Genomic DNA, 22357 nt, shown 5'->3' with positions numbered 1-22357 from the left:
CTAAAATACAAAAAACTTATTTCTGAACCAATGACGACAGTAACAACTGCACAAGCATCATCCAGCAGTAGTTGTGGTAATGAAGATGATTTCTATTTTCAGAATGTTGATGGCAAAGACAGAAGTGATGTTGCTGCTGAACTGGACCTATTTCTAAATTACAATTCTTGTGAAGTAATCATTGTATCACAGTTTCCTCATCAAGGCAAAGTTTATGAAGTGTAACATGGGTATGCCTTCAAACACTCCTGTTGAAAGGCTTTTCAGCATTGTCAGACAAATTATGACTCTAAGAATATGCATTTCTACATGTTTGACTGTTATTCTGCAATTGCTCCTTCATTGTAATAGGAAATGTTTTAGTTAAAGTATTAGCAGGGATTATTCTTCAAAAACACTGTTTTGATACAAGGAAACTGTCATTGGACCTATTTATAAATGCACGCCATAAACTTGACCCCCTATGATCTACCATTCTGATTAAAGAAGATTTTGTTTCTTTGCTGGCATTGATATCAGAAGGCGGCTCTGCCTGGTGCTGCCATACCAAGTACTGCTGAAAATAGGTATTTGTTTTATTTCTACATTGCTTATATGTGAATTTAAATAAAAGAAAAGAAAAAATGATAGATCTCTTTTTAATTGTATTGGATCCCTTTATTTTAGGACTTGAGCATTTTGGCCCTGATTCTCTAAAAGTGCGTCCCGATTTTAGGCAGCTGTAGACGTCCTACAGCTGTCTAATCAGCCAATCGGGATGCACGTTTAAAAAAAAAAAATGCTCCCCAGGCAGGCCTGAAGGCGCCTCAGGGAGCCTAGGGAGACCCACAAGATGCCTAAGCTCGTCTAAGGGCCTTAGGCGGGCCTTAGGCTGAACCTAGGCGGCCCTACGCGTCTCCCTAGTAGATGAGAAGCTTAAAAATGTAGGCCATCAAAATGCTGGTCTACATTGTAAGTAGACGCGGCTGCTATACTTATCGCGGCAAGGGATCTATCTGCCGCTATAAGTATAGCGGGCCGTGGCCCCTGACCGATCACTGGCAGGAGGGTGCCCAAACCCTCCTGCCCGAAGACGCACCCCCCTCCCCGACACTACCGACTGCCCCCCCGACACTACCGATCCCCCCCCCGACAATATCGGTCGCTGGCAGGAGGGTGCCCAATCCCTCCTGCCCGAAGACGCACCCCCCCCGGCGCTAACAACCCCCACTCCACCAAACCTGTTCTTACAGATGGGTCTTGCACGTCGAGCAAGCAGGCACGCCTCGTCGAAATGAGGCGGGCCCGCCCCTTCCCGGCCCATCCCGCCGAAGCCTAAGGCCTGATTGGCCCAGGCTCTAGAAGCCTGGACCGATCAGGCCTTAGGCATAGCGGGTCCGCCCATCCCCACTTAATCTAAGGCCTGATTGGCCAATCAGACCTTAGACTTAGTAGGGATGGGCGGACCCGCTATTCCTAAGGCCTGATCGGTCCAGGCTTCTAGAGCCTGGGCCAATCAGGCCTTAGGCTTCGGCGGGATGGGCCGGGAAGGGGCGGGCCCGCCTCATTTCGACGAGACGTGCCTGCTTGCTCGACGTGCAAGACCCATCTGTAAGAACAGGTTTGGTGGAGTGGGGGTTGTTAGCGCCGGGGGGGGTGCGTCTTCAGGCAGGAGGGATTGGGCACCCTCCTGCCAGCGACCGATATTGTCGGGGGGGGGGCGATCGGTAGTGTCGGGGGGGCGGTCGGTAGTGTCGGGGAGGGGGGTGCGTCTTCGGGCAGGAGGGTTTGGGCACCCTCCTGCCAGTGATCGGTCAGGGGGCCACGGCCCGCTATACTTATAGCGGCAGAGAGATCCCTTGCCGCGATAAGTGTAGCGGGCCGTGTCTAATCTAACCCGATTCTCTAACCCGCGTCTGTAACATGGATGCCGGTTACAGAATCGGGGTTTAGTTTAGGCCGATTCTGAATAGGATGCCTCTCCCGGGCGTCCTATACAGAATCAGGGCCTAGGTGTCTTGCGGGCCTCGCCTTCAATATAGGCGGCCTGCCTGGGGAGCATTTTTTTAAAAAAAACGTGCATCCCGATTGGCTGATTAGACAGCTGTAGGACGCCTACAGCTGCCTAAAATCGGGACGCACTTTTAGAGAATCAGGGCCTTTCTGTTTAGATATTTTCTTTGATAATAGATTTCCAATTGCTACAAGTAACTTTATGTAATGTCAAAACAACAGTTTATATCCAGTATATATCCAGAATTAAAAAGTAACTAAGGTCTCTTTTTACTAAGCTGCAGTAGCGTTTTTAGTGCGCGCTGAAGATTAGCGCGCTAACCCCCACGCTACATGGAAAAACTAATGCCAGCTCTATGGAGGTGTTAGTGTCTAGTGCGCGCAGCGTAGTAAAAGAAGCCCTAAAAGTTACATAATATGTTCACAGTAACTTAACATATTATTTTTATTAAAAAGTAATTAGTAGCTGTACCATATTACTTTTTGTTTGAGGTAACTAGTAATTTTAATATATTAAAAAGTAACTTGCTCAACACTCAGCCCCCTTACTCATGCATTCTGATACCCTCAGAAATTTAGGGTCCTCTATATAGTCACCTGAACTCCTCCAGTATAACTGCACCCTCTGGCACTAACAAACCTCACCGCTGACATTCAGTATGTTGCTCCTCCTTCCCTACCTGGGGTTTCACAGGCTTAATTTGTACCTTCAGGGTGGCAGTACTCCCTCTCCGTTGCTGTCTAGGTCAGTGCCTTATTCAAAATGGCATTTGATCCCGTTAGTTGACTGTACCATTGTGCATGCCTTCCTGATATATGGGAGCACCTGTGCTATGTTAGGCACTACATGTAACATGGTACCTTTGAGGTAACCATCTGTCCTGTGCAGGAAAGTTCACAGTTCACTTTTATTTAATATTCCACAAATAAAATAATTTTCTAAGTGGTTTACAATCAATCATAAATTTGATTAAATTGAGGGGGGGGGGGAGATACAAAAGGAGTCAGAGTCGGAGAGAATTATTAATCTAAGAGGAAAGGATTTAAATTTAATTCAAGAAAAGGATACAAAAGTTGGGAAGGGAGTACTTAAAAGGCATTTACCACACAGTTTTTGCTTATAGTGTACAATAATTTTGGCATTAACCATAAGGAAAGTGCAATATTTAACAAAGCTTAGTAAAAGGAACCTTAAGTAAGCTATAGAGCAGGGGTGTCCAACCTGCAGCCTGAGGGCTGCATGCAGCCCCGTGAAGTATTTTTTGCGGCCCCGGTCGCAGGCCATGCAGTGTTTTCCTCTGCTGCCCCCGGGTGTTTATCGTCTTGCTGGCTCCCTTCTGTGTCTTACTGTAGCGTTTGCACATTTGTGCGGCCCCAGAAAAATTTTTTCAGCCAATGCGGCCCAGGGAAGCCAAAAGGTTGGACACCCCTGCTATAGAGGAATGAACCCAGCTCAATATAAAGTAGAAAATGGATCTTATTTAAAAGAAATAATGAAAAGTATTATCCAAATGTAACAGGAATATTTGCTATAAATAATGTTTTACAAATTAATCTTCTCCTATTTTACAATAATAATAATCTTTTAATTCTTACTCTTTCAGCTGCCATTGTGAAGTATCTAAAGGCAGCAGAATTATTCTGTGGCACAACAGTATTTCCTTTTAAATACATCTATATAACAGAAAAAAAGAGGAGATATTATTGTAGAGGACTGAAGCAAAACTATTCTTTGATTATTTTTATTTATATTATTTTAATATACTGTATATTTCCAACCAAGATATATAAGAAAATGAAAATAAATTTTCCTAAATATAAAAAAAGTATTACTTCTCATATAAAAGCATTAAGTCCAGATCATGAGGAAATTCTACTTGCATAACTAAATAAGATTTACCAAACAAAAGAAAAAGGAATGAGTTACCAAAGAACCAATGGAAATATATGAACCCTTCATACTAACCTCACCTGTGGAAACAAATTATAAGAACATAAAAATAGCCTTACTGGATCAGACCGATGGTGCATTTAATCCAGTATCCCATCTTCACGGAGGCCAATTCAAGTTGCAAGTACCTGACAAAAACCCAAATAGAAGCACTCCATGCTACCGATCCATGGCAAGCAGTGGCTTCTCCCATGTCTGTCTCAACAGTAGTTTATGGACTTTTCCTCCAGGAACTTGTCCAAACCTTTTTTAAAACCAGCTACATTAACCGCGCTTATCACATCCTCTGGCAATGCATTTCAGAGCTTAACTATTCTCCAAGTGAAAAAATATTTCCTCCTATTGGTCTCAATGAAGAATTAGATTGGTAGTCGTTAATTTAACACACTGAGGATTGGATATTATGGCCCTTTAAATGCTGACGTCGCTAACTTTGATTGGCTGTTCTGTGTCTTTAAATGTAGACGTCAGACGCCATCGCCATTTTGTATGAAACTTGAATGAAAGGAAATAGCAGGACGTAGTGAGTAATTTTCTTTTGTGTGGAACGTGGTCTTTGGAAATTTTTTTGGTACATTGTTTTAATTTTACATTTACATTTTACATTAGAGATTTTTATTCCGCCTGTGCCTTTCGGTTCTAAGCGGATTACAAAATTGGAAGAGAACTGGACATTTCCAGGAAGTTTACATATCAGGAATATAACAAGTTTACATATCAGGAATATAATATGTTTACATATCAGGTTTAAATCACAGGTAAGGATAGCAGTACATTCAAGTTAAGGAGATTATTACATAGCGCTGAGGAAGAAATATTGGTTACATATGGAGGTTGCTTACATGGCGTTGAGGGATGCTGTAGGAATGATGAATATGAAGGAGTAATTGTGTGTGTGTAGGCAGGAGGTTAGAGTGATGGTAGGTGTTTTTTAAATAGAAGCGTTTTGATTTCTTTTCGGAGAACTTTGATGTCTGATGTTTTGGTCAGCAGTTTGGAGACTGTTGGTCAATTTTCGCTGCCTGTGTCGCTAGAAGGTTATCGTAGAGTTTCTTTCATCTGGTACCATTGAAAGGGGGGTATGTGAATAGGCTTTGAGCTTTCCTTGTTCTGTGTGTGAGGTTGCGGTATAGGCGGTTGTTTAGGTAACTTGGTGCAGCTCTGTGGGTTACTTTGAATAGAAGACAGTAGAATTTGAAATGTGACCTTGCTTTTATTGGAAGCCAGTGAGAGTCTAAGTAAGCATTTGTGATGTGGTCGAATTTGCTAAGCGAGTAGATGAGTCTGAGGGCTGTGTTCTGAACGGTTTATAGTTGTTTTATCATGTAGTTTGGGCATGATAGGTAGAGGCTGTTGCAGTAGTCTAAAATACTAAGTACCAGGGATTGGACAATGATTCTGTATTGGTCTCTGTTGAAGAATTTTCTTATTTTTCTAAGGTTTCGCATGGTGTAGAAAGCTTTTTGGATGATTTTGTGAATTTGTGTCTGCATTGTACAGCGTCTGTCTAGTTGTATTCCTAGGATTTTGAGAGTGGTCTGTATAGGGTATTTGATTGCATTTATTTCCAGTTCTGTAACGGATTGTAGTTTTTCCTTCTCTAGTAATAGGAATTTTGTTTTATCCGCGTTTAGCTTCAGCTTATGGTTGGTCATCCAGTTTTCTACTGTTACCAGTGTTGTTTTCAGGCGTTCTGTGAAGCTGGGGTCTTGGATGTCGAAGGGAAGGAGGATGGTTATGTCGTCCGCATAACTGAATGAGGTTATATTTAGGGTATCTAGGGTTGTGCCTAAGGAAGCTATGAAGAGGTTGAATAGTATGGGCGATAGTGGTGATCCTTGTGGTACTCCGCAGGGGTTGGACCATGAGTCTAATATAAGCTCTTTTGACTTAACTCTGTATGTTCTTGTTTTAATGCAGATAAAAGGATATGCTGTATACAGAAAGCCAATAATTATCACCTGTTGATTCCTCAATTATTTGATCTTATATCAAGTTTTACTTCCAAAGGTGTTTCAACAATATTTCTCTTCAACCAATCTTATTTATATCAATTTAAGACCTTTATATGGACCTTCTGTTTGTAACTAGGCACCACACTGCCGGTTACTTTTTATTCTGCATCAGTCCAAATTTATTAAACAACTTTATTTTATTCTGTATTTTTTCATATATTTAATTAAAAAAAACAAAACGATGTATCTATCATTTTTGTATATAACTCAAGCCTAATAGTTTTCATATTCCTATTGGCGCTGTGATTAAAAGGAACCCGTCACTTATCTTTTTTTTTTTTTTTTTTTTTTTTATAATTCTTTATTCATTTTAAAACTTTCATCAAGTGTACAAAAATTGCAACACAATAACATAGATTTAACCACTTGTACATCTTATCATTATAACTTATAGTTGTAAATATAACCCTCCCTCTCCCATCCTGAAATCCTTTTAGTAATTTTTATTTTACATGTAATAGAAACCCTCCCCCCACCCCACCCTTATCTTATATATTAAATATAGAAATATTAGGAGAATGGCATCAATCATGACAAAAGGACGTTAATGGTTCCCAAATTTTAATGAAGTTTTTATAATTTCCATTTTGCACCGCTATTGATCTTTCCATTCTGTATATGTGGCAAACTGAATTCCACCAAAATTTAAAATTGAGCCTACTATGGTCTTTCCAGTTATTAGTAATATGTTGAATGGCTACTCCGGTCAAAATCAATAAAAGTTTGTTATTACACATTGATATCTGACTCTTTTTTCTCATAGACATACCAAAAAGTACAGTATCATAAGTTAATGCTACGTGATTTTCCAATAAACAATTTACTTGATCCCAGATTGAGTTCCAAAAGGCTAAGATATGGGGACAATAGAACAAAAGATGATCTAAAGTCCCTATATCCAGATTACAATGCCAGCATCTATTAGACAAAGAACTATTTAACTTTTGCAATCTAACTGGGGTCCAAAAAGCTCTATGTAACAAAAAAAACCAAGTTTGTTTCATAGACGCTGACATTGTACATCTCATTCTCCAAGACCAAATCTGTGGCAACCCGTCACTTATCTTAACAGTAGACATGCCAAACCATGCCTGTGTATATATTATTGTGCTACAAACCCCACTGCCTTTGGGAAGTGAAGTTGTGACCAAAGAAATAGAGAAAAGAATAGTAGATTACATCTACTTTAATAGCCACCTTCTGACTAGTTCCATCCTGTTTATATGTTTCTGAAGGTGCGGTCTCCAAAATTGTACACAGTACTCTAAATAATGTCTCTGTATGGTGAGACCTCATCACCTCTCGTCCTATGCCCTCAAGCATTCTTCTAGCCTCTGCCATCACTTTTTCTACCTGTTTGGCAATCTTAAGATCATTAGATATGATCACCCCCAAGTTCCACTCTTCTTCATGCAAAGTACTTGGCCTCCTCCTATACTCTACTGTTGCCTTGTAACTTTTTGTTTAGCCCAAATTCATGACCCTGCATTTATTAGCATTAAATCTTAGCTGCCAAAGTCTAGTTATCCACATCTTCCACAACTACCGTATAACATATTTTTCTATCCTCTGCAAAGAAGTAAACCTTATCTTACAATCCTTCTGCTAAATCATTTACAAAAATTTCAAAGAACCAGAACAAGGATTATCTTCAGAGTAAACCTCATTTATCACTACTTTTTGGCATCTCCCACTCAATCAGTTTCTAACCCAGTCACTTTAGAACCCATACAAAGGTGCTCAGTTTATTATCTAAGTCCCCCATGTGGTAGTATGCAAAAAGCTTTGATGAAATCTTTTTTTTTCCAATTCTTTATTCATTTAAAAAAAAAAAACTTACAATAAGTGTAACAGCATATATAACATATATGTTGATGAAATCTAAGAATATCACATCTAGCATTCTACTCAATTCAACTTGCTGGTCACTCAATCACAGAAATTAATAAGATTTGTCTGAAAAGACCTAACTCTAGTAAAACCATGCTGTCTTAGATAATGCAATCCATTGGATTTTGTTTTAGCAGAATTTCCATGGTGCAGTGAGACTTGGAAAACAGAAATATCAGCATTTACTCCCAAAGTGATTAAACTAACTGGCCTGTAGTTCCCAATCTCTTCTTTACTTCTGCTTCTGTGGTAGTTCTATGATGTTCTTAGCCACCTCTTATTACCAGAAAAAGGAGAAAAGAATGCAAGGAAAAATATTATACCTTTCCCAAAAGTGCCATAGCATTGGTACTTCCACTGTTGGCTGCTTTCATCAAATAGTAATATGCTTTCTAAAGAAAAAGAAACAAAATAATAATTTTTTGATGGGAAATAAATTTACCGTACTGATTTTCAACAGTATTTTTTTTATTTTATTTTATCTCTCTTACCTTTTAAATTTTATTGTTAACCAGCCAGATATCTGTTGATGGTCGGTATATTAAAAACTAATAAACTTGAAACTATGATAAACATCTGCCTTATCAGCACAACTTATGTTCTTTGATTTCTTTAGTTCTACTGTGGACATATTTTTTTTGCACACAAAGCGGACTTAAAACATAATTCTATATCTCACTGACAACCAGAAATGAAGAATATGATGTTTGTTTCCTGATATTTTCTTAGAGAGACAATGTAGTGTTTAATGTTATAAGGGCAATTCTATAAGTTGGCACCTAGAGCTATGTGTCATTTAGCATATCAAGGAGCAACTGAGATACTATGGGTTCGATATTCAAATTGATTTAACCAGTTGGCAATGGCCATTAACTGGTTAAAGTGCAAATAGCTGGCTATCCAGAGCCGGTCTGTGGCACCTTGAACAAATGTCCCTCCACCCCCACAATCTTGGTATGTCTCTCCTTCTCCTCCCACCCCCACTCTGTAATCCGGCTCCCCCTACCCTGTAATCCAGTATCTTCTCCTCTCTCTTAAGTCTCCCCCTCATGCTGTACCAGGTGAGGTACTGGTTTAGGGCACTGATGATAAAGGGTGCCAAAACTTCAGTCAATATAAATATCACCAAAGTGCAGAAGAAGCGATCCAAGATGGCTGCCGCCATCTGTTGCTGAAAAGACGCTGGAGGGTGTCTTCTTACCTTATTGCAATAATGCCGAAGAGAAGGGGTAGAAGCGTTGGTGGAGCCTCCCAGCGCTCGAGCCCCGCAGTCCTTACCGTCGATGACATTTTCCGACGTCTTCAAAGTGAGCCGAGTCGTTTGGGGAATCGCCCGATGGGAGCGCCGGCTGAGAGGAGTGCTTCGGCGGATACCCCCGGGCTGGACGTTACGCTAAGCCCCGACGTCAGGACGCCTCCCCTACAGCCGTTGCCGCTGGGAACTAGCTCTCCGAGGGAGGAGAGCATGTCTGAAGAGGCAGAGTTTTCCTCTCAAGAGGCCAGCGAAGCGGAGGGCTTGCTACAAGGAACAGCACAAGGGGATTTTCTCCTTGTAAGACAACCAGCGACCGGGACAACCATGTTTGAGGGTCAACAAGGCTCAAGGGAGGTAAAACACTCGGATGAACCAACTAATATTGCACAGGTACTTTTCTTTGCCCCTATTCGACCCCCTGAGGTTACATTGGAATCCTTATGGGATTTGGTCTCTAGTTTGGGTAATTCTCTCAGTCCTCAGATAAAGAATTTGGATAAAGAATTACAAGTTCAGAAAGAAGAAAATAAAATTGTTAAACAGGACATGGTACTTATAAAAACTGAGATTCAAGAAGAAAAGAAGGACTTAAAAATGTTAAAGAGCAACCAAGATTTGATTGTGAAAGATAACCTTAATATGAGAAGAAAATTGGAAGTACTTGAAAATAATAGTCGGTCTAATAATTTGCGTTTGATTAATTTTCCGAAGGTTGCATCAATTCCTCCAGGAGAAATGATAAAACGTTACTTTCTGGAAAATTTAAAAATTCCAGAGGGTTCATTTCCACCATTGTCAAGAGTGTATTATTTGCCTAACAAAAAAAATCAGGACTTTCAAAAAAAAGATGGTGCTGGCAGACCACAGGAAAATCCTTTGGATGTTACAGCTTTATTGGAACAATCTGATAGAGAGGTGGCTAGTTCAGCCACTCTCTTACTGACTGTAGCTTTGGCTCCGGACAGAGATTGGATTCTTAAACTTTTCTTCAAAAATAGATCCAGGGATTTCCTTGGCTTCCATATTCAAATTTATCCTGATGTTTCGAGAGAAACTCAGAAAAGAAGGAGGGAATTTTTATTGTTAAAACCTGGTGTGACCCAGATGGGGGGATTATTTTTTCTTAGATATCCTTGTAAGTGTGTAATTAGATATAATTCCCTTAAATATATTTTCTTTGAACCGTCTCATCTGACTGCTTTCCTCTCTATGAAGCGCCTAGAAAAAGGAGAAACATCTGTGTCTTAATCAATTAATTAAGCTCTCTTTCAGCATCAGATGACGTCTTTTGCTTAAATTTCTTATTGTACTATATTTACTCCTAATTCCTTAATCTTGGATCCATTGTTGAGGACTAGTGTATGATTAAGTTGGACTTATTACCTTTTATGTAATTTTGATGTAATTTTGATTTATTTTCAAGTTTGAGAATAATCAATGATATGTTTTCTTGATCGTACTTTTCTGTACAAGATTGTAATGCTTGTTAAAATTTTTTAAAATTCATAAATAAATAAATTTAAAAAAAAAAAACAAAGTGCAGAAGAATGTGTAATGGGATGTGGAAAATTGCTAGTGTTTAACCTCAGGGTCTTCAGGCCAGCTGGGTCATGAGACTCAAGCTGGCTGGACTCCTCATTCGTCCCGTTGGATTTTCTGTTTGTTATTAATGTCTAAATATTGTTTCTTTATTTCATGTTTCCTTTCCTCTTTGTTCTTAATTTTTATATTTGATTGGTAAGTTTAATTTCATATATAAATACATGCCTTATTCATCATATTAATAAACTGCTAAATACACTCCAATTTATAGATCGTGTACTTAGCTTGCTTAGCAGCAACACCTCTCCGCCCAGAGTAGCAATGTGGCAGGACCATGGGAAAGCCTCTGGTCCCCACAGACAGGCCCCAGGTGTTTAACTTTTACTGGTTACTGGGGGTTTTTTTTGGGGGGAGAGAGGGGTCATGCTAACGCCTCTAAAGAGCTTGCATATTTTTCATTTAGCACATGGTTAAAGCGCGCTAATCTTTAGCGCACGCTAAAAACGCTAGCGCACCTTAGTAAAAGGAGCCCATAGTGTATAGAAGTGGGAAGAGAGCGAGAAGGACATGCTGAATGACAGGGAGTAGAAAACAGAGTTAGTGAGAGACTGGGGAATAAGAGAAAGGGGAATGAGAGATATGATATGAGAGAAAAAAGATAGAAAGATGTAGGTAGACTGTAAAAAGAGGTACATTGAAGATGATATAGTAAGAATAAATGAAGAGGGAGAAAAATAAATTGAAGAATGCTGAGAGGAAACCCCCCCCCCCAATGTTAGAGATGGATGTAGCAGTGAGAGAGATAAAGACAGGAAGTGAGAGAAAAATGAGAAATAGACACAAAAACCTGACCTGAGAGTTGAGAAGACAGAGGAAAGCAGAAAGCAGTTCATTAAGAAGTAATATAAAATATAAACTTACATAAAAATCTTGTTCTAATCCCCTCCTTCCTACAAGGTGTAATTTTCCAAGAAATACCTAAGAGAGTAATTCAAAAGGTTTCCCTTATTTTTTAATACATATTATACTCTACTAACCTAATAAAATAATAAATCCTCTACTGGACTTTTAATCATTAAAATGATGAAAATATTTTATTACAATATTTTAGATCCAGTGTAGTATATTCTACATTCTGTTGTTCTCATATACCAATCCCCCCTTTACTAAACCATGGTAGAGGTTTCTACCGTGACCCAGAGCACTAAGGGGTCCTTTTATTAAGGCGCACTACTTGATTTAGTGCGCATTAAAGATTAGCACGTGCTAAATGCTAAGGTGCCCATTATAGTCTATGGGCACCTTAGCATTTAGCGCGCACTAATCATTAGCATGTGCTAAGTCGGTTAGCGCACCTTAATAAAAGGACCCCGAAATGCTTTGACACTCATAGAATTCCATAGTTATTTCTGTATAAGTTCAAGAAGCAGAAAATGTCTACCTTCACTGGTTGCACAAGGAAAGATGTTCTATATTAAACCCAAAGGCCCTGATTCTCCAAAAGTGCGTCCCGATTTTAGGCAGCTGTAGACGTCCTACAGCTGTCTAATCAGCCAATCGGGATGCACGTTTTTTAAAAAAAAATGCTCCCCAGGCAGGCCTGAAGGCGCCTCCGGGAGCCTAGGGAGACCCGCAAGATGCCTAAGCTCGCCTACAGGCCTTAGGCGAACTTAGGCGGCCCTACGCGTCTCCCTAGTAGAGGAAGAGACGCTTAAAATGTAGGCCAGCAAAATGCTGGTCTACATTGTAAGTAGACGCGGCCGCTATACTGATCGCGGCAAGAGATCTCCCTGCTGCAATAAAGTATAGTGGCCGCGGCCGCCTGTCCCATCACCGACAGGAGGATGCCCAACTCCTCCTGTTGGAACTCCGGAACCCCCTCCCCCCCAAACTCGTAATCGCCGACAGGAGGATGCCCAACTCTTCCTGTCGGAACCCCGGAACCCCCTCCCCCCCCAAACTCGTAATCGCCGACAGGAGGATGCCCAACTCCTCCTGCCGGAAAGCCCAATGACCCCCCGCCCCAACTAATCTCCCTCCCCCAACTAACCTTTCAATGTTGGTCAGCTGGACGGGTTTTGCTGCCGTCCAGCCGACGGGTCTGCCTCGTGGAAATGAGATGGCACGCCCCTTCCCGGCCCATCCCCGCTAAATCTAAGGCTTGATTGGCCCAGGCTGTAGAAGCCTGGACCAATCAGGCCTTAGGCATAGCGGGTCCTCCCATCCCCACTAATCCTAAGGCCTGATTGGCCAAGGTGCCTAGCCTGGGCCAATCAGGCCTTAGATTTAGCGGGGATGGGCTGGGAAGGGGCGTGCCGTCTCATTTCCACGAGGCAGACCCGTCGGCTGGACGGCAGCAAGACCCGTCCAGCTGACCAACATTGAAAGGTTAGTTGGGGGAGGGAGATTAGTTGGGGCGGGGGGTCGTTGGGCTTTCCGGCAGGAGGAGTTGGGCATCCTCCTGTCGGCGATTACGAGTTTGGGGGGAGGGGGCTCGGGGTTCCGACAGGAGGAGTTAGGCATTCTCCTGTCGGTGATGGGACAGGTGGCCGCAACAACCGCGGCCGCTATACATATTGCAGCAGGGAGATCCCTTGCTGCCATAAGTATAGCGGCCGCGTCTAATTTAACCCGATTCTCTACAGACGCCGGTTACAGAATCGGCGTTTAGTATAGGACGCCTCTCCCGGGTGGCCTGCCTGGGGAGCATTTTTTTTAAAAAAACGTGCATCCCAATTGGCTGATTAGACAGCTGTAGGACGTCTACAGCTGCCTAAAATCGGGACACACTTTTGGAGAATCAGGGCCAAAATGTCTACCTTCACTGGTTGCACAAGGAAAGATGTTCTATATTAAACCCAAAGTGTGGTAAACAGAAATAAATTGGCAGTGCACAGTAATGGAATTGCACCCTAAACAAAAACTTGAATAGGTGAGTACCACAAGAAGGTCATCCAGTATTCACACCCCATATTATGCAACTATTTAAAAATTAATAACACAATTTTAAATTGTACTCTTTGGGCCACAGGTAACTAACAGGGATGATTAACAATGTTGTCTTGATATGTCTATGTTATACGCGATAATCAGAGGGAAACAAGATTCTATGTATGTCATATAGAAACCGCATAGTTATATGCAGTATATAAATTTTTTTAATAAATAAATAATAGAGATGTCTCAACAAAGGAGTAACATAATCAAATCTCTTCTTGAGAATTACCATTGGTAGAAGACACAAGTGGTGCTTAGTTTAAGTATAAAAATTTAAATACTCATCTAGCCAAAGTGATAGAGAACTACAAAGGAAGAAAACTGGACAGACTGTATAAGGCAAATGGCCCTTGTTTGCCATCATCTGTCATATATTTTAACATTTACTACAGAACAATATTATCTTTCTCATGTTAATGACAATTATGTAAAACGAATTGCATAATAAAATTAAAATGCATATTTAATAAAACATTTTACACTACAGATTTTTAAAGTATGCATATTCTTAGATAATACCTGTGCATATCGGTCACCCTTTTCTGCAAGAAATCTGTAATATTGATATACATCCCAATCCAGAATTTCATGGTTTATACTGGAAATTTCTGGTCTCTCTGTAAGTTTTATTTTTTCAGCTGGAATGATTTCATAGCTGTCTAGTTCACCTACAACTATAGATCAAAATGGTTTCTTAAGCACAATAGTAAGATGACATGCAGTCTGAAAATGCAACTAAAAATAACTAAATCCTTCACTATGCAGTGGAACCATTTGTTAAAATGACATATGTTAGAAAAATATACCATGCAAATATAAATTATTTATTTTAGTATTTATAGACCACTTTATAGTCTAAGTCAGTGTCTCTCAAACTTTCTCAAGCCAGGGCCCACTAAAGGTAGTGGCCACGGCTCAAGGCACACACTAACAGGTAGGGTGATATTATAAAAAAAGAAACCACTGGCATAGTTTCTGCATTGACTCTGATAGTCTAGCAACCTTCTCCCTCCCCCCTGAACTGATGCTCCCCAAATTAATAAATTCCTGGTATCTAGCAACAATTCCTACCCATCCAACCCCCCTTCCCCACCCCCAATCACCCCATTGTACCTTGAAGAAGCAGGAGCAATGCCTACCTGCTTCTGGTCCTGGTGTTGCCATCATGGAAAATAGTGGTCCCGCCCAGAGCATTCTAGGATGCACTGATTGCCAAATAAGATAATTTTTCTTTTATTTGGACATCTCTATCCAAGCTACCATATAAGGGTAAAATTCCTTTATTTGGCAGACTGACCCCAGCTCTGTGTATCTCAGGATGTACTGCAGAGTTAGACACTGATGTTTTCCATGCTGGCACTACCGGAATTGGGCATCACTCCTGCCTTGTCAAGGTATGACAGGCGGAGGGGGAAGGGGATTTTTTTTAGCATTGGGGAGGAAGATCAGGTTGGGTCAAAGTGGGGTGAGGGAGGGGGCTACTAGAATTCTTGGGATTGATGTTAGTGCAGAAATGAGGGTTATCAGATTTTGAGAGGGGTGGGATCTGGGAGTTTGGGGCCCAGAGGAGGGAAGTTATCTATTTTTCTACCCTGATGTAGAAAGTGAACCAAACCTTCTGTGCTGCCTCGGACCTGGTAGTTAACTGCATGCTGCTGCCTTCAGTATCTCTCTGCATCAGATCCTCAATTTGGCATCATGTGAAGTCATGTGATCCACTTGCCTGACTCAATGAACCTGCTTATCTTCAGAGACACTGAATTACTACCATAATAATGGGAAAATCTGTGAAATGCTTACTTTTATTTGCCACATTCTTGTATTTAATAAGTGCAGCTTCACAATTGCGTGGTACATTCAGCCCTATCAAATGTCTGTACCCCTAATGAAAAAAGTCACACAGATATTTAATGGCTTTGTTTTTAAAAAAGTTTTAAAAAGGTACTATGATTCAAAGATATGTAATGTACAAACCAAAATCAGCTGTGATATCAGGTTTCCACCTAGTGCTCCAAATGTGTAATACACCAATGCCTGAAAAGATTAGTAGAGCATGCTTAATTATAGGAAGGATCATTGCCTGCTCAGCCTATTATAAAATAAATGAATTAAGTAGCCACTGTCTCTAACCAACATTTTTACCCACCTTAGCTGGATTATATTCCATACCTATTCCAGTTGCTGCCATAAATCCTAAGGCCTGTGTGAGGAAAAAGAAAGAAGAATGATCAAAATTCTTTTAGTGTATCTGTTAATTTACAAACATTTGTTTTTGTTAATTTGCAACTAATACTGGTAGCATATGATAAATCTTATTTGTTAAGAGCTAAGAACTATATGCTAAATTTAAAAACTACATTCAGATGACTGTTCATGGTTTGTTATTATCTTGTGAAAGAATATCTTTAATATGTTTTCTAGTTTCAATCATAAAACATCCGAACAAATTTGTTAATTCCCTATTTCTTTCTCTATATACATAGAGTGGCATAATAAAAAAAGTCTAAGTCTGTTTTGGGACTAGTTGCCCAAAGTCAGCAGCATCTAAAGTCCATTCTCGAAAAATATGTCCAAAATATTTTTTTTTCAGTTTGATCGTCAAGACCACCAAGTCGTCTATCTTTATACCCCATTCTCATCCAAAAAAAATCATCCAAGTCCAAAACACCTAGAACAAGACCTTTTGGATGTGGGAGGGGTCAGCAAAGTGATGGACTGGCCACCCAGACATGGCAACAGAGAAATGGGGCACTACTGTGAACTTCATAAAAAGGGTGCTACATAAACATCTCATAACGCCCTTGCAGGTTATGGTGAGCCCCCCAAACCCTACTATACTTACCTGTCTACCACCCCAATAGCCCTTATAGCTGCAGGCACCACCTATATGGCAGTACAATAGGGTTTGGAGATTTGTGGGGGTTTGGTGAGTGCACATTTTTCACCATGAATGCAGTGGTTAGAGTGGCTTATGGGCCTGTGTCCTCCTCTCTATGGTTCACTAGCTCATCCCCCCATACTACTTAAGTCACCTCTGTACAGCTCTACTAGGCTTTCCTATGCCAGCTGCTGTTGTTCTGGAGGCAAGTATGTTCGTATTTATTCCGATTTTTAGATCATCCAAGTACCGATGTAGGCGGGTTTTTAGATATATTTTCGTTTCGATTATGTACCTTATATTTAGTAAACTTTATTTTTTTAATACAACTTTATTTCACAGTCATTACTATTTTTATATAAGCAATAGTATCATGAAAATCAGCATTTATAAAAGAGGGAACTAAGATGATGTGATTTGCCTACAGCTGTATTCATTAAGAGCCAAGTGTTTAATTTTACCACAAATGAGGGTGTACAGAAAGTATCATATTAAAATGGCAGTCTGAACAAATACAATATTTGTATCTTGTAGTTAATGGGATAGAGGTCTACTAAAATAAAGTTGTTTACCTGTGACAGGTCAGTCATGCAAATGGGTGATGCCATTTAATGGCACTAATATGATATGCTTCTTTGAAATCTTGTAAACTTCTCTATTTCCATTCATTTTATTGTGCGTTTCTTCCCATTAGGTAGAAGCTAGGAACATTGTGTCCAATGACACATAATTGATTTAACAAAGACTTGACTCCTTCCCCCCACACATACTATGGGATTTTCTGTTTTATGGCTGCTGCATGGGAGCTAACCAGTCCAACAACAGCTTAAGAAGCCTGTTCAAAAATAGAAAAGGAAGGGTATTGTGTGGTAGTTTTCTCCATGGACAGGTAGTCACTCAAGTGGGACTCTTTAACTAAAAGTTGCCTTCTAACTAAAAAGGAGAAAACCAAACAAATTCCAGCTGATTATATCACATTTTAGAAACATGGTGGCATCTAATAGCCGAATGGCCCATCCAGTTTACCCATCTGCAGCATCCACTATCTTCTCTCCCTAAGAGATCCCATATGCCTGTCCCATGCTTTCTTGAATTCAGACACAGTCTTTGTCTCCACCTCCTCTACTGGGAGACTATTCCATGCATTTACCACCTTTTCTGTAAAAAAAAGTACTTCCTTAGATTACTCCCGAGCTTATCTCCTCTTCATCTTATGCCCTCTCATTCTGGAGCTTTCCTTGATTTGTAAAAACTCACCATCTATACATTAATGCCACGGAGATATTTAAACATCTCTATCATATGCCCTCTCTCCCGCCTTTCTTCCAGAATGTACGTATTGAGGTCTCTCTGTCCCCATACACTTTATGACAATTTTGTACCAGGGGCAATGGAGAGTTAAGTGACTTGTCTAAGGTCACAAGAAGCTGCTGATACTACTACTACTATCCATTCAGTCACGTCCAACCCTTAGATACTCTGTAGGCCAGTCTTCGTCATGTTTCCCTGTTTTCCACGGCTTCTTTCAATTGCTTGATGTTCATTTCCGTGTCATTCTTGATGGTATCCAATCAATGGGCTTTTGGTCTCCCCTGCTTCCTTTTACCTCTGACCATTCCAAGAGAGGCATGTTGGGACACCGAAGGTACAACAGGACCCCGTTCGTAAGTATGATCCTGACGTAAGTCCGATGTTCGTAAAACGGGGACTGTCTGTACCACCTTTCTGTGGATACAACCAAAGTGATTTACATATATTCACATACTTTTTCTTGTCCCTAGTAGGCTCATAATCTAAATTTTGTACCAGGGGCAATGGAAAGTTAAGTGACTTGCCTAAGGTAACAAGAAGTTGCTACTAATGCTACTCATTTGGTCCGGCACAAATGGCGTCAATGACCCTTGCTCAATTTCCATGATGGTATTTTTAAACAACATCCTCGCCTGGTTTACACTTCTGACCTTTGCCACAGACTCTTTTAGTTTCTTTTTTAACCATTTTCCTCATTTTGTCATAATTGCCCTTGCGAAAATTAAATGCCGCTACAGTAGATATCTATAGCGACATCACTCCAATTATCATCTTGACTTGATTCTTATGACTATCATCCAAGGATCTGGCAAACTATTTTTAGACAAGGTTCCTTCTTTGCAGAAATAATTTCTAATGTCATCCCTCAAGACATTTCCTGCTTCTCCCTTTCTCATACCTGAAATAGTTATTTTTATTTTTAATAATGTCTTTATTGAATCCAAAAGCCAGACATGCACAAGCCACAAACATGTACAACTAAAACATTGTAACAGCAGTACAATACATAAAACAAACATTGTAACAGCAGTACAATACATAAAACAAACAACTGATAAAACAAACACTGTACTTTCACTATCCATTTTGCAAAAGACACATCTATTAGATCCATCTCTGATCAATAACAGTTTATCCTATTGTGAGTTTCCCGATTCTTAAAAAAAGCAATAGTTCATCCAATCTTGAAAAAAATCCCCTTGGATCCCTCAGTTCCCAGCCTGTTTTTGATCTCTTCTTTATTTCACTGCTGGCTGAAAAGGTAGTTTTTCAACAGCTTTCTCAGCATATTGAAAATTCCAGTGTTTAACATCCAGATCAGACCACAAACGAATACCAGAAGGAAAACACTAGCAAAGTGGAATAGATGAACTAGACACTCAAAAGTTTATTAAAAACATTAAAAAAATCATAAAACTGAGTTCATAAAAACATAAACAGCTGGAAATGGTAACAAAGTTCCAAATATGTATTAGTCTGTATGAAAATCAATCGGTCATCTGTACATGAGAAATTCCACGATGTATATGGTATCAGAAAATAATGACCTATATCCAGCATATCAAATCAGCTGACAAGTGGTGTAACAATAAGATGGATACAATAGATGGATTGGACCCTACACGGTTTGTGTTTTGGCATATCAAAATGCCTTCATCAGGGGTCCTGTAAAAATATGTATCATGGACTAATAATCATGGGTGATAATGAATGTGTCATAGTGGTGAAAGTGAGTGTGTAAGAACGTAGAAAATGTGACACCATGGTGGGACAAAAGAAATCATATGTCTATTTATATGAAAGGAAAAAATGACAGTAATTGGTGCATAAAGGAATACCCATCCACAGTAACAATTACAAATAACCAAATGTGATTATAATGAAATCTGATTAATGGAATAGCAAAAAGTGACAATACATGATGTTTCGGAGAATGCAAATATAAAATAAATAAGTGAATTAAATGTAAAGAAAGATATTAGTATGGACATATCAACACTGAAATCAATCAGCTGATTCAAAAGACAAATGCATGAAACAAACAAAACAAAATAAAACAAACACATGAGATCAACCTATAGACAAATCGGAACTCCTTTTCATATATATATTTATATCACACACATGCTATACATTGTTTTGCCTGTAGGTTGACCTCATGTGTTTGTTTTATTTATTTATTGTCACTTTTTGCTATTTCATTAACTAGATTTCATTATAATCACATAAACAAACAATGAATATGCATGAGATACATTTGCATATACTGGATCTCCAATGTATGCAGATTTCTCTTATGTATATTCATTGTAAAGATCCTGAAAGTGACTGCGGGCTCCAGGATAGCTCTGGGAATCTCTAGGCTAGGAGGTGAAGCAATCATTTCCCTTAAGCACTGAGGAGGGACGAGCACCCCCAAGGCACCATAAGAAAAGTAAAACTGCACCAACAATGGAATGAAGATCCAAGGCACCAAGAAAGTTGCAAAGCAGGTAGAGGAAGAAAATTGGCATCTATACACAAAGAAACTGATTTGAAAAGGCGGCTACCAAAAGACTAGTAGAAAGATATACAAAAATCTCAAAGTATTGTACCCACACTTCATCATTATATTTAAGAATTACAAAATCACTGGTGTGATGTTAAAAAAAATGTCCTAAAGATTTAAACCAATGGCATGATTCATTGGGTTAGGTCTACTGCAGATCATTTGGTCATGGGTTACCAATGTTAGGAACAAGACAGCAATGAGAGAAAACAGAGAAAGGCACAGCAAAAGCTTCATGCCAGGAACTTTCCCAGATTTGTCAACATAAGGCAGCTTACAAACCTCCAATTATAAGCCAAAGCATATCCAGGTTTGTATGTTGTTCATTTAAAGAGAAAAGAATGGCCTTAAACTGTCATGTTTTGTAATTCATTTTCAATGAATGAACATCCCTACTATCTGGATGTATACGCCGACAGTGTATTGACTTTGGCATCTAGTCATCTCTGGCTGCACTCCAAGACAAAAGGTTTTGCCGTCTTTATACTACCTAAGTGGTCCTAGGGTAGAGATGAAAGGCTGAGCCCTGGCTTTTCTTATTACTGTACAATGCTTGGCAGGGCTGGCCCTACCATATTTCTCGCACACATGGCCCCAATATTTAGCTCCCACTTTCAGCTTATGAGTTAGGCAATTGAGGACTAAAATTGATCTCTGTATATTGTCATGCATCCCTCTTATTCTCCTCAGGCCACACTTGATGCATGCATACACATATCACCTGTCCTTCTTCTGTTATCCATGGAATTTCTAGGGGTCTATGAAAGAGGGAATGTATTTATGGTATTTGAAAAGACTGCATAGAGCACCATGGTTGTACTGTCACAGAACACCGACTACACTATCTCTCTGTAATCCTATATTGTGAGATCTAGCTGCCCCTCTTCCTGAAGCACAGACCAAAAAGGCAGAAAAAAGTCAAGGGTTCTGAGAGTGGATCACTGATAATCGACAACCTGAGAGAAATAACACAAGTGTGAATTATTAAAATTACTTAAATTTGTAAGTGAGAGGGGGTATCCTCAGCGTGAGAGGTCAGCGAAAGGAGAAATGGTGAACAAACCTCTGCCTGCACACCATCATAGGATACCTCCCGTGTGCTACCAAAAATAGTGAAAATACCTCAGTGAAAGCTCCACAGTGAGAACTAATAATCAAACAGGTTAAGTCAATCAACAGAACCACTCTGAGAACCCCCCAGCCAACTCCCCCAGTAACCCTACACTTAGATGAAAACGTGTATATCCAAAGGTCTTGTTGCCGAATACGGGGTAACACAATCATTCGGATACCCCTGGAGGCGAGTTCCTGAAGCAGCATCTGAAACTTTTAAAGGGTCAACAACCCACTAACAGACTTTAAAAACCTTAATTCAACAACTGATTACTGTAGCTCTTAATGTTTGTCCTAATACATGCTGTTAAAATGATTAAATCCGTTTAATTAGAAATTGATAATTGATGTTATCAAAGCAATCCTAATAAACATTGGAGCATAACTTGAAATGAATCAAAATGCTCCAAAATGCTTGTAACTACAGCAATCCAATTAAAAAAAATGTTTATAGGCATGTCAATTGACACTTACAGTTTGTGCTCTATGTGAGCCTTTGCTAGCCAAAGAAATATACAATTTTTTAGCTTTTGTTATGTTCTGAGGCATATGATCTCCAAACAGCAAAGCAGAAGCAATTGTTTCTGCAGCTCTGACATTTCCTATGTCAGCTGCTCTGGTAAGAAGTTGGTAGGCTCTGTTTCAAGACAATACAAAGGTGAGAATTAGTCATCTGATTTTAGTTCATCTACTACCTACAATATCCAAGTTAATAATTAAGCAGTCAGATACTGTAGTGTGTTGAAGATCTTGGCCAATGAGATTTCTTCATGGTGTGAGAGGCTACTTAACATTTTCCTACAAGTGACTTTTGTAAGTAAAACAAATACATCAAAGACATCAAGAGGCGGGTATTAACATATCA

At 39.8% G+C, this 22357-nt stretch overlaps 1 protein-coding gene across 1 annotated transcript in view; it reads right to left on the bottom strand.

Annotated features, from left to right (window-relative positions):
• The window catches only part of SEL1L2 (SEL1L2 adaptor subunit of ERAD E3 ligase), a 103263-nt gene that overhangs the window by 54121 nt on the left and 26785 nt on the right, over window positions 1-22357 (bottom strand). Inside the window, exons 3-10 of the mRNA XM_033937651.1 lie at window positions 21967-22129; window positions 15789-15842; window positions 15617-15676; window positions 15443-15524; window positions 14162-14316; window positions 11567-11623; window positions 8172-8240; window positions 3589-3666 (exon numbers count right to left, since the gene is read on the bottom strand). Coding sequence (XP_033793542.1) covers window positions 3589-3666; window positions 8172-8240; window positions 11567-11623; window positions 14162-14316; window positions 15443-15524; window positions 15617-15676; window positions 15789-15842; window positions 21967-22129 — 718 coding nt within the window. The remainder of the gene's footprint in view (window positions 1-3588; window positions 3667-8171; window positions 8241-11566; window positions 11624-14161; window positions 14317-15442; window positions 15525-15616; window positions 15677-15788; window positions 15843-21966; window positions 22130-22357) is intronic.

Source organism: Geotrypetes seraphini, chromosome 3 (assembly GCF_902459505.1).
Source record: "Geotrypetes seraphini chromosome 3, aGeoSer1.1, whole genome shotgun sequence".
Lineage (NCBI taxonomy): Eukaryota > Metazoa > Chordata > Amphibia > Gymnophiona > Dermophiidae > Geotrypetes > Geotrypetes seraphini.
The sequence above is the reverse complement of the archived record's forward strand: the minus strand, read 5'-3'. Positions and strand labels throughout refer to the sequence as shown.